This window comes from Sander vitreus, chromosome 4, assembly GCF_031162955.1.
Source record: "Sander vitreus isolate 19-12246 chromosome 4, sanVit1, whole genome shotgun sequence".
In the NCBI taxonomy this organism is placed as follows: Eukaryota; Metazoa; Chordata; class Actinopteri; order Perciformes; family Percidae; genus Sander; species Sander vitreus.
In genome coordinates this window covers 382,501-395,000 of record NC_135858.1, presented here as the reverse complement: position 1 = coordinate 395,000, position 12,500 = coordinate 382,501, and the positions used below count along the sequence as shown (strand labels likewise).

The 12,500-nt window shown below is 45.9% G+C and overlaps 1 protein-coding gene across 1 annotated transcript in view; it reads left to right on the top strand.

Annotated features, from left to right (window-relative positions):
• The window catches only part of dennd6a (DENN/MADD domain containing 6A), a 31,786-nt gene that overhangs the window by 17,155 nt on the left and 2,131 nt on the right, over nucleotides 1-12,500 (top strand). Inside the window, exons 10-18 of the mRNA XM_078247616.1 lie at nucleotides 675-797; nucleotides 1,586-1,681; nucleotides 3,093-3,187; nucleotides 4,055-4,120; nucleotides 5,151-5,215; nucleotides 8,546-8,635; nucleotides 10,228-10,391; nucleotides 11,220-11,322; nucleotides 12,341-12,415. Of these exons, the coding sequence (XP_078103742.1) occupies nucleotides 675-797; nucleotides 1,586-1,681; nucleotides 3,093-3,187; nucleotides 4,055-4,120; nucleotides 5,151-5,215; nucleotides 8,546-8,635; nucleotides 10,228-10,391; nucleotides 11,220-11,322; nucleotides 12,341-12,415 (877 nt within the window). The remainder of the gene's footprint in view (nucleotides 1-674; nucleotides 798-1,585; nucleotides 1,682-3,092; nucleotides 3,188-4,054; nucleotides 4,121-5,150; nucleotides 5,216-8,545; nucleotides 8,636-10,227; nucleotides 10,392-11,219; nucleotides 11,323-12,340; nucleotides 12,416-12,500) is intronic.

Genomic DNA, 12,500 nt, shown 5'->3' with positions numbered 1-12,500 from the left:
TTTTTTGATAATTAAACCATGTAAACCTATTCTGGTACAACCTTAAAATACAATTATGAACCTGAAAATGAGCAGAATATGGGCTCTTTAAAGCCTTCCCCTGATTACCTGATGGGCTGCAGGTGTGACCAGTGTCATGTGCCAAGCGGCTGCAGCACTTTACGTTTACACGTGGCCGGCTATTTTCATAAACGGACATTTCAGCTGTCAGTTTTCAGAGTCCGTTTACACGTCCCCGTGTGTATATGCCGTCAAGAGCACGCCAGACCTGTAGGTGGCGGTGTAACGAGAAGCTCAAGCCCACGTTAGCCAATCATAAACCCGAAAATAGCAACAACAGCAGCGAATCGCGTCCTCTTTCTTTCTCGGCTGCCTAAACCTCCGTTTGTCTCAGTTTACGTGCAAACGTGCAAAGAAAGATTTCAAAAATCTCCTCCTCTCTCTCCCCTCTGAGTTTTCAGAGACAAATTCTCCGTTTGCGTGTAAACGAAGGGCACAAACGAAGGGAAATGTCTGTTTTTCAAAATAACCATGCACGTGTAAACAGGGTAATAGACTCCCTCTATCACCTCCCCCAATCTGAGCCTATGGACCCGCCCCCTGTGCTGGATTGGCTGGTCTGTTTCCCCTTGTTTGCTACACTACACACTCCATAAATCTCTCCCTCTCTACAGGTGTTTTCATCCAGTCTTCTTCCACATCCAGATGTTGTGGGAGTTGGTGTTGCTGGGGGAGGCACTCGTCGTCATGGCACCTTCGCCAGCAGAGTCGTCGGATACCGTGCTGGCATTGGTCAGGTGAGTTGGCGAGGGTTAGGGGCAGCTACAGAATAATTGGGTACTCTTATACCACATAGCTTTACATTTTAAAGCAAGAAGTCCAGTTTGATTAATTGAATGTGTATTCTGGGTCTTTTAAAGCAACACCAAAGATTCTTTTGTACCTTTTTTAAATAATGTTTCCCAAATCGTTCCAGTGGTCCATCAACTCGTAACGGGGTGAACGGCACTTCCTCTATCGGCTATAACCACAATATGCTAGTTTGCCAGATCGGGTAGCTGATCTGTAGTTCGAATGAGACATAAGAAACTACAATGGACACTTCCGCTTCCAACCTGCAGGGGGACCGAAGAGGGGCTCTAGTGTTGCTTTAAGTCCTGGGAAAGACAGAAGATGTCTAGAAATATGTTTTCATGTATTAACCAGTCCTTCCAGAAAAATGCTGAGTTTTTTTGTGATTGTTGTGGGCAAAAACTCCTCGATTATGCGGCACGTTTTCTTAAAAAATGGGATGGAATTGCGGGAACTTGCAAAACCTGCGGCTTCATCGTGGCTTCATCGCGGGGTTTACAGCTTTAAATGAAATATGTTTTCATGTACAGTGAAATGCTTCTTGGTGAAGTGTTTGGTGGGGAATTACCTAGATACAGACTGTATGGATTACTTTTTTCCTTTCGAAGATGACATTAGTTGTATTTAGTTAAATGGCAGCTCTCAGCTTTGTGCTCTTGGGAGGCTCGTGAGTCGTGAAGTTATTCACGTTTCAGACTTTAAGATTTCTCTGTCTTTGTCTCCCTCTCTGCAGCTGTATCTCTCCTCTGCGTTACTGCAGTGACTTCCGGCCGTACTTCACCATCCACGACAGCGAGTTTAAGGAGTACACCACCAGGACGCAGGCTCCGTGAGTAAACACGAGCCAGTGCAACAGTTACAATGTCGACCTTGAGCGACATGGTCCCTTCAGGATTTAGCGGCCTTTTTTTGAGATTGCTGCGGCCCAAAATGCCTGATTTTTCGAGAGCTTTTGTAAGAAAACTGCGATAAAAGTTGCTATGAAGAGACAGTGAAAGTTGCAAAACTTTTTTCTTTTTTTCTGTATAGTAAAAATAAAAAAGAAAACTTGTTTTGGGGAGAGTAAAATGACTCTGGGTGTGAAGGCGGTTGCAGGACAGTGGCGGCATGTGTCTGACAATGTACAAAGCATCAACACCGCCTACAGCCAACAGCTGTCTGCAGACACGGAGTGTGGACAGGGTGTCAGATCCTCCAGGACGGGTGAACGGAGACTGTTTCCTGTGCTTTCTTTTGGAAGGCTGGCTGCCAAAAATCTCACTTTACTAGCTAATTAATTAGCCTGAGTTACACACTAGCTATCAGTAAACAGAAGCTAGTGGCTGGCGTGTGCTCCAGTGTTTGTGCCCGCCCCCACATTTGGCGACAGGCGAGTGTTAATTTCGGACCCTGCACAGTACTGTTAAACAGTAGCCATTTAACTTACTTTGTAAATGGAAAGGCGCTGACACACCAACCCGATAATCGGCCGTCTGACAGTCTGGCGAGGTCGGTGACTCGAGTCTGGTCGGTGAGCTCCGTGCCGTCGTCAGTCAGAGGAGCCGTCAGCCTTCATTTGGGCTGATTTGACTTGCTGGGTCTTAGGGCAAGCAGTCGGACTCAATCTGATTGGTGGAGAGCTAACCCGGAAATGACGAGCGGGATGAGCGTGACTAGAGCCTCTCAAAATCGTATTTTGAACGAGCTGCCATTATGGTCCGGGAGAAGCCAGACCCACGTGACACATTCGTCATTTCATTTTTTGGGCGACAATACAGATTAGCGCCTCCTGCTGTTATGGAGACGTTTCACGTCTCGCGCAGAACGTACGCTCATGTCGGCGTCTCTTCGGTGAGTTCTGAGGCACTTTTTGGACCTCGGGGAGACTGATCAGCCCGACTGGCTTTCTGCCGACGGTCGGCCGTCGGGTTGGTGTGTCAGAGCCTTTAGAGAACGTGCTTGAATCATCTCCATAATGGAGTTTAGTTCGGTTTATTTTTCAACAGTATTTTGTTGCAAAGAAAACAGTATAGCTTTGGCTATTTATTTATTTTACTTGGGTATATTGTTAATAATTTGCATAGTTAATATTGTTCTTTGGTGTTCAGTTTATACAGGTTTTGCAAATGTTATTTAATAACAATATCATTTTCCTATCGTTTCCTTGTTCCTGTTATTGTGCATAGAGATCTGTTGGTATTTGCCAAAGCTAGCATTGTAGAGTCATCGATGATCTGTCTCTGTTCTCTCTCGTTCTTCAGGCCATCAGTCATTCTGGGAGTGACCAATCCCTTCTTTGCTAAAACCCTGCAGCACTGGCCGCACATCATCCGCATTGGAGACATGAAGCAAGCAGGTAGATCAAACCTCTGCTAGTCGACAGGTTTTCAAATACTCCACTTCACTCAAATGCGATGTTTGTATTTCAATTAATAAAAGACAAACGTCACGATCTTGCAATGCCATGCAATCCACTACAACTTATGCAACTTCAGCCTCCCAAATTACCTCAGAGATGTACACTCTGGATGGCCCAAAGTATGTGGAAACCCCTGTCCACATACGTATATACATAAGTGTACTTTTGGTGTGGGTCTGCTTTTCCTTTTATGCTACTTTATACTTATTTTAAAGATTATATTTTGGCCATTTTTAGGCACACAGGACAGCTGAAGAAATGAAAGGAGAGAGAGGGGGAATGACATGCAGCAAAGGGCCGCTGCGTCGAGGAGTAAACCTCTATATATGGGCGCCCGCTCTGCCAACTGAGCTATCTAAAGTCTTTAAAAAGCCTCTGGGATCAGCCGGAAAATGCATCGTCACAAAGCTAAAAACAGGACTGTTTGTGGCCGGGTTGGCTCAGTGGGTAGAGCAGGCGCACATACAGCATACTGAGAGGCTTGTGCCTCGATGCAGAGGTCCAGGGTTTGAATCCAACCTGTGATGATTTCCTGCATGTCTTCCCCCCCCCCCCTCTCTCCCCTTTCTCACCTAGCTGTCCTGTCAAAGAAAGGCGGAAAAGCCTTTAAAAACAGGGCTGTGGGCTTGACTTTTTAAGAGATATGTGGTTCTCACAGGATAGCGACACTCCAGACGTATGATGATCTTATAGACCATGATGCATTGCTGTAGATTAAACTAGCCAACTAGCCGAAGGAGTTTTAATCTCGGGTGTGGGATTACTGTACAGCTGTAAATCTCTCCATCTGTTCGCTCCTCTCAGGAGAGATGGCCAAGCAGATGAAAGTCAAGAAACTGAAAAACCTCAAAACATTGGACTCTAAACCTGGTAAATACTTCATATGCTTCATTTTTTGTGTTTATTTTGCAGTGTGTGTGTGTATATATGTATATGTATATGTATATATATATATATATATATATATATATATACATATATATATATATATATATATATATATATATATATATATATATATATATATATATTAGGGCTGCACGATATGAGGAAAATATCTGATAAGCGATAACGTTGTTGAATATGGCGATAGATAAATGGATCTATGTTACTATGTTACGTTGTCAAAGCTTTCTTCATAAAACGTATCGGACATCATCACATTTTTGTGTATGTTAGTAATTTACATTACAGTAAGCTACAGGACAGCGTCTTTCAGACCATGAAATGCGTCTCTGTCCCCAGCACATTTCAAACCAAACTGACGCCCGTGTTTATTGCACCAGTTGATATTGCGATGACGATAAAAAACAATATTTTGTGCAGCCCTAATATTATTTTTCTTTACGTGAAGCACCTCACAGAACTGCTCTGAAACTCACATTCACAGTTATGAGGTGTGTGTGTGTGTGTGTGTGTGTGTGTCTCTGTGTGTGTGTGTCTCTGTGTGTGTCTCTGCGTGTGTGTGTGTGTGTTTGTGTGTGTCTCTGTGTGTGTGTGTGTCTGTGTTTGTGTGTGTCTGCGTGTGTGTTTGTGTGTGTGTTTGTGTGTGTGCTCTCTCTCTGTGTGAGTGTGTGTGTCTGTCTGTCTTTGTGTGTGTCTGTCTGTGTCTGCGTGTGTGTGTGTGTGTCTGCGTCGTGTGTGTGTGTGTGTGTGTGTGTGTCTCTGTGTGTGTGTGTGTGTGTTTGTGTGTGTTTGTGTGTGTGTGTGTGTGTCTCTCTCTCTCTGTGTGAGTGTGTGTGTGTGTGTGTGTGTCTGCGTGTGTGTTTGTGTGTGTGTTTGTGTGTGTGTGTGTGTCTGCGTGTGTGTTTTTGTGTGTGTCTCTGTGTGTGTGTGTGTGTGTCTCTCTCTCTCTCTCTCTGTGTGTGTGTGTGTGTCTGTGTGTGTGTGTTCTTTGCAGGTGTGTACACTGCATATAAGCCGTATCTCAACAAAGATGAAGAAATCATCAAGCAGCTCCAGAAGGTGAGACGAGGGGAACATCCCAGGTTGTTTCCTTCACTTGCTTCCCTTCCTCGCGTCTTAGACCGTTCCGCAGAGGAAGCATAGGAGAGACACGAGCACATCCTGCGAGGAGAGAGGAAACGAGGAAATGTGTTTTTTAGAGAGATGAGACGTCCTGTCCTCTGAAGGATCACGTGATTTCGTCAGCTGTATGGGCGGAGTTAGTGACAGCTTTCAGCTTCACAGAAGGCTGCTCTCGTGTATCGCTCCTCGATGCTCGGGGGGGCTCAGCTTTTCTTAGACATAAGTAGGGGGGGCGCCAAGGAAAAAGGTCGGGAACCACTGGAATAGGGGTTAATAACAGATGTGTACCGAGTCGACCGTTCTCTGGGACATGTTTTCATGCTAATCTAATGTGTCTCTAGCTTCAAACAAGCTACTGTAAAACCGCTAATTAGCTGCTAACGCTAGTCGTCGGGGCAGAGGGTAAAGTAAAAATAAATCTCTATTTCTACACCACTAACAAGACTCAAAATATCACCACACTTCAACGGTGGCATCACGAGGTCCCTACATGTGAACAGAAGCATTGAGAACGTTAAAAAGATAGATTACAACGACAGTAGCGTTCACGTATACAAGCAGGCGCCAGCTTGGGGAAAACAGTCACGACCAGTTGAACGACGAACGCCGTGCGACCAGTAACATAGCTCAAACACGCCGTTCGTGAATAGTGATTTACCCTCTGCCCCGAAAGCTAGCATTAGCAGCTAATCAGCGGTTTGCGGTAGCTTGTTTTAAAGAGCCCATATTCTGCTCATTTTCAGGTTCATTATTGTATTTTAAGGTTGTACCAGAACAGGTTTACATGGTTTAATTATCAAAAAACACCATATTGTTGTTGTACTGCACAGCTCTCTCTCACTGCTGCAGATCCTCTTTTCAGCTGGTCTCTGTTTTAGCTACAGAGTGAGACCTCTTTTCTTCTGCTTCTTCTGTACTATCTTTGATTGCACATGCTCAGTAGCTCAGATGTAGCTCATGTCAGCTAGCTAGCTCCATAGACAGTAAAAGAAAGGCTGTTTCTCCACCTTCAGTCAGTTACAAGGCAGGATTAGCTGGGAGACTTCTTCTAAATGAGGACGCACATGGAAGTAGTTCTTTAGTAGATTATGGTGAACTGGTGTGTGTTGTAGCAGTGCTTTGCTATTGAGAACGAGGTAGCATGCTAGCGTTAGCATTAGCTAACGCTACGAGCTAATGGTTGCGGTTATCCAGCTCGTTTTGGCTTGTGACGTCGCAAGCCGTGCCGATGTTGACCAGCTGACCCGGAGACTGAAGGCAGGACACATTCAGAAACTGTATCTCACTCAGAACAGCATGGAGGGTTGTTTTCTAAGTGTGTATGCGTGTGGAAGCACCAGAGACACAAAATAACTCCCCAAATCCCAGAGAAAGAGATTTTTTTCATAATGTGGGCACTTTAAGCTACAGACACTTTGGATTAGCATGAATACGGATCCCAGAGAACGGTCGACTCGGTACACATATGTTATTAACCCCTAGGTTCATTTTGCGCCAGAATGGTCCTTTAATGAAGGAGGGCCAGAACTACTTCTGGTTCGAGCGATGACAGAGGAGCGATCCAATAAGAGACTGGGGATTCACCCAGGGTCTCTCGTCAATGTGCTGCTCATGACTTGTTTTATTGATATTTATTGATTGACGTCATGCACTTCCAGCCTACGTTGCTCTAAACCATCTAAAAAAAGTTTGTAGTTTGTACAACAGTAGTACGTTGTATCCTTCAGAGCTGAAGAGAAAGTCTCAAACTGAATAATACTTGTTACAGTTTTAATCATTTCTGAACTCTTAAAAACTACTAGTGGTTGTAATGCTGCAAACAATACGTGGCTTTAAAAACAGCCAAGGAGCTGCCACTGGGGCTAACCGTTAGCATGCTAGCTCGTTCTCAATGGCAGAACACTGCTACAACACACACTAGTTCACCATAATCTCCAAAAGAACTACTTCCATGTCCCTGTTCTGCAGGTATTCAACACAAAGGAGGAAGTGTTCCCTCGTTTAGAAGAAGTCTCCCAGCTAATCCTAGCCTGGCTCCGCCCTCCTACGTACTTCCGCTCAATTCATTTCCCTTCAGTACTCCGTCTGGGTTTGCGGTATATTCTCGGGTTTTCTCCGGTCAAATATTTGGCGGTCCAATGAGCGAACAGAGGGAGTGGCTGAGAACGATGACGCTGAGGACGTGCGCTAGAAAGATGCAAGCAGCAACGCTGCTGAATATCCAGAAGTTAAAGCCCGAGCAAGAACAATCTTTGCTGAGTTGTGTTGGGGGCCGTGATGTTGTGGTCCTCCTCCCCACGGGGTTCGGGAACAGTTTGATTTTCCAGCTCGCTCCGTTAGTGGTGAAGGAGTTGGCTAAGGCTAACGCTAGCGATGCTAAGCCGACATCACGACCAAACGTTAGCGATTGGTTACGGCAGATCCAGAGTGGCTCTGGGCAGATCCAATAGTTTTAAACTTCAACAGAGTACCAGAGTCTGGTAGGACCAGGCTAGTGGACCAGAGTCTGGTAGGACCAGGCTAGTGGACCAGAGTCTGGTAGGACCAGGCTAGTGGACCAGAGTCTGGTAGGACCAGGCTAGTGGACCAGAGTCTGGTAGGACCAGGCTAGTGGACCAGAGTCTGGTAGGACCAGGCTAGTGGACCAGAGTCTGGTAGGACCAGGCTAATGTACCAGAGTCTGGTAGGACCAGGCTAGTGGACCAGAGTCTGGTAGGACCAGGCTAGTGGACCAGAGTCTGGTAGGACCAGGCTAGTGGACCAGAGTCTGGTAGGACCAGGCTAGTGGACCAGAGTCTGGTAGGACCAGGCTAGTGGACCAGAGTCTGGTAGGACCAGGCTAATGGACCAGAGTCTGGTAGGACCAGGCTAGGCTAATCCTGCCTTGTACTACTGAAGTTGGAGAAACCGCTAGCTAGCTCATGTAGTCCTTACCTAGCTACTGAGCATGTGGTCCTTACCTAGCTACTGAGCGTGTAGTCCTTACCTAGCTACTGAGCATGTAGTCCTTACCTAGCTACTGAGCATGTGCGACTGCCAACAAAGATGTTCCAGCAGTGAGAGGTCTCACTCTGTAGCTAAAACAGAGACCTGAACACAGGGTGAAAAGAGGAGCTGCAGCAATGAGCAGTACAACTAAAATATGGTGTTTTTTGATAATTAAACCATGTAAACCTATTCTGGTACAACCTCAAAATACAATTATGAACCTGAAAATGAGCAGAATATGAGCACTTTAACAATCATGATTTTCTGATTGTTTTTCAGGGTGTTCAACAGAAGAGACCCTCAGCAGCCCAAAATGCAATTCTTCGACGTTACTTCTTAGAACTGACGCAGAGCTTCATCATTCCACTGGTAACACTTTATTTAATCTTTACATTTTCTCAAGATGGTGCTGTCTCATACATTTTACTTATATTTTATTGTACATGTTCCTATTTTTTACATTTATGATTCTTGACTTTGGCAGTTTTTTTCTTTTCTCTTACTATGTTTATTGATATGGTAACAGGCTGCTTACCAAGCTGAAGCCATTTTCATCTTTCACTGATTTTGAGAGGGTTATACATGCTTTTATCACAACTTGCCTGGATTACTGTAATGCTTTTTATGTAGGTATTAACCAGGCCTCCCTCTCCAGATTACACATGCTTCAAAATGCTGCTGCTCGCCTCCTTACCGGAGCTCGTAAACGAGATCACATCACACCTGTTCTTGCCTCCCTTCGCTGGCTACCGGTTTGCTTTAGAATACATTTTAAGAGTCTGTTTGTTTTTAAAGCTATTTATGGTCAAGCCCCAGTTTATATCTCTGAACTACTGAAGCTGCATGCTCCTCTGAGGTCGTTAAGGTCAGCTGACCAGCTCCTCCATGTTGTCCCCGAGAACACAGCTCAAAAATAGGGGGAACGAGCGTTCTCAGCCGTGGCCCCGAGGCTGTGGGATGACCTGCCTCTGAATGTCAGATCGGCCCCCAGCCTTCACATCTTTCAATCACGACTTAAAACTCACCGTTATTCATTGGCCTTCAAACCTGCTCGACAGTTGTATTCTGTATTCTGCATCTTATTTTTCTAGTCTGTTATTTGTTTTGTTACTCGCGTGTTTATTATAATGTCAATGTCCAGCACGCTGGTCAACCTGGTTGTCTTAAATGTGCTTTACAAATAAAGTTGGATTGGATGCACCAAAGTAACGAGCACAATTCCTTGCATGTGGAAATCTACTTGACAATAAGCCTGTTTCTGAAAGGATTTAATCCTCTGTGACCGAAGGGGTCGTATACGACCCAAAACGGCACCTCTGATTCATATTTCAATCATTTTACAGACATAAGAGCTAGAGACTTACAGTCTTTTGCAGCTAAAAGCTAACACTCACGCCGTCACGGGGGTGTCTCTGGTGTCTTAGTAGGCCTTACACAAGGTGTTCTACCCAGCCTGGAACTTGTGCCTTTTTTCGGGGTCGTTGAGCAATAAAATCAGACATTGCTGCTGCTAGCTTTGTGGTAGAAATCCCATGATGCTTTGCGAGAGCTTGCTGACGAGCAAACGTAGTTTATTGTGAGGAGAGATCACTCGAAGTGTGTCGAATAGTGACATGTGACATGTATTACCGTTTGAAACCGTTCCACAGAGAAGAATAGCATCACTGTTGTGAGTTGTAGCATCATTTTGGGCCTTATTTGAAGAAATGTATATAGTTTGTCCTTTTTATATGAGTTATAATGTTCATTATGTTTATTTTTGCACTGCATGACTCCAAATATATAGGATAACTGTTTTAGACAACACAAATGCTTGTGTAGCATTGCTGTGTGTGATATCAATAAATATGACGTTATTATTTTGAGTATTGGCATAAGTGAATGTCATGATAAATATGATAAAATGGACCAGAGGTTGCCAAAAATCCTTGAGGGCTCAGTGCAGTGCTTGTGTGTCACAGGAGCGGTACGTGGCTAGTCTGATGCCTCTCCAGAAGTCCATCAGTCCTTGGAAGAGTCCTCCTCAACTGCGACCGTTCATCCAGCAGGACTTCATGAAGACGCTGGAGAAAGCAGGACCTCAGCTCACGTCCAGACTGAAAGGAGACTGGATAGGACTCTACAGGTACACACACACACACACACACACACACACACACACACGGAGAGAGAGACACACACACACACACACACACACACACACACACGGAGAGAGAGAGACACACACACACACACACACACACACACATACACAGAGAGAGACACACACACACACACACACAGAGACACACACACACACACACAGAGAGACACACACACACACGGAGACAGAGAGACACACACACACACACACAGAGAGAGACACACACACACACACACACACACACACACACACACAGAGAGACACACACACAGAGAGCACACACACACACACACACACACACAGGCGAGAGACACAGACACACACACCCACGCATGGACAGACGGACGGACCCATGCGCTCACACACACACAGACACAGTCAGACACACACACACGCAGACAAACTCACAGTCAGACACACTCACACTGACACAAAAACACACACCCACTCACACACACACACAGACACACACACACACACACACACATACACAGAGAGAGACACACACACACACACACATTCCACACGATACATTAGTGAGGATCAACAGCGGTACATTTCCAGGACAAAGCCTGCCATCAGACGCCAGATGTCGGGCTTTGCCCCTCACCTTCTGCTCTCTGTGTGTCTGGTTCTCAGACTCTGTTCTAGCTTCGAGCTAGCAAGCCATACAAGTGTTGAGTTTACCTGATTAAAGAGTAACAGAACGAAGGAACGGTAAAGTGGGTATGACTGGAGTTAATGATGGAAATGCATATAATCCTGAGGGTCATGTGAACTCATCATGTGTGGTTTCCTCTGCGTCTGAAGGCATTTCCTCAAATCTCCCAACTTTGACGGCTGGTTCCGCAACAGGAGGAGGGAGATGACCCATAAACTGGAGGCTCTGCACCTTGAGGCGCTGTGTGAGGAGGTAAGGAGGGAGGGAGAGAGGGAGGGAGGGAGGGAGGGAGGGAGGGAGAGAGGGAGGGAGAGAGGGAGGGAGGAGGGAGGGAGGGAGAGAGGAGAGGGAGGGAGGGAGGGAGGGAGGGAGAGAGGGAGGTAGGGAGTGAGGAGAGGGAGGTAGGGAGAGAGGAGAGGGAGGGAGAGAGGGAGGTAGAGGAGAGGAGAGGGAGGGAGAGAGCTAGGGAGGTAGGGAGGGAGAGAGGGAGGTAGGGAGAGAGGGAGGTAGGGAGGGAGGGAGGGAGGGAGAAGCCCACCTGATATTTTAGACTTTTTCCAGTCAGGTTGACTCAATCAGCCTGACACATTCTGCCCCAAATTGTACCAAAGCTTCTAGAGTTGTTGTGGACCAAACAAAAAAGTCCATCCAGCACCATGTCTGTCTGTCTCTCTGTCTCTCTGTCTGTCAGTCTGTCTCTCTGTCTCTCTCTCTCTCTGTCTGTCTGTCTGTCTGTCTGACTGTGTCTGTATCTCTGTCTGTCTGTCTCTCTCTCTCTCAATGTGTCTCTGTCTGTATGTCTGTCTGAATGTCTCTCTGTCTCTCTCTCTCTCTGACTGTCTCTGTCTGTCTGTCTATCTGTTTGTCTGACTGTTTCTGTCTCTCTGACTCTGTCTGTTTGTCTATCTGTTTGTCTGTCTGACTGTTTCTGTCTCTCTGACTCTGTCTCTCCATCTGTCTCTCTGACTGTGTCTCTCCGTCTGTCTCTCTGACTGTGTCTCTCCGACTGTGTCTGTCTGTCTCTCCGACTGTGTCTATCTGTCTGTCTCTCTGACTGTGTCTGTCTGTCTCTCTGACTGTGTCTATCTGTCTGTCTCTCTGACTGTGTCTATCTGTCTGTCTCTCTGACTGTGTCTATCTGTCTGTCTCTCCGACTGTGTCTGTCTGTCTCTCTGACTGTGTCTATCTGTCTGTCTCTCTGACTGTGTCTATCTGTCTGTCTCTCTGACTGTGTCTGTCTGTCTCTCTGACTGTGTCTGTCTGTCTGTAGGATCTGCAGCAGAGAGTCCAGATGCACTCGGAGGTAGAGACAGTTGATCTGGTCCTGAAGCTGAAAGATAAACTGGTCAGTACAAACTCATCCAAAGTCAACATCAGTACTACAAATACTACTGTTCATACTGTCAGGGCTGTCTAGGGTTGGGTCCCGA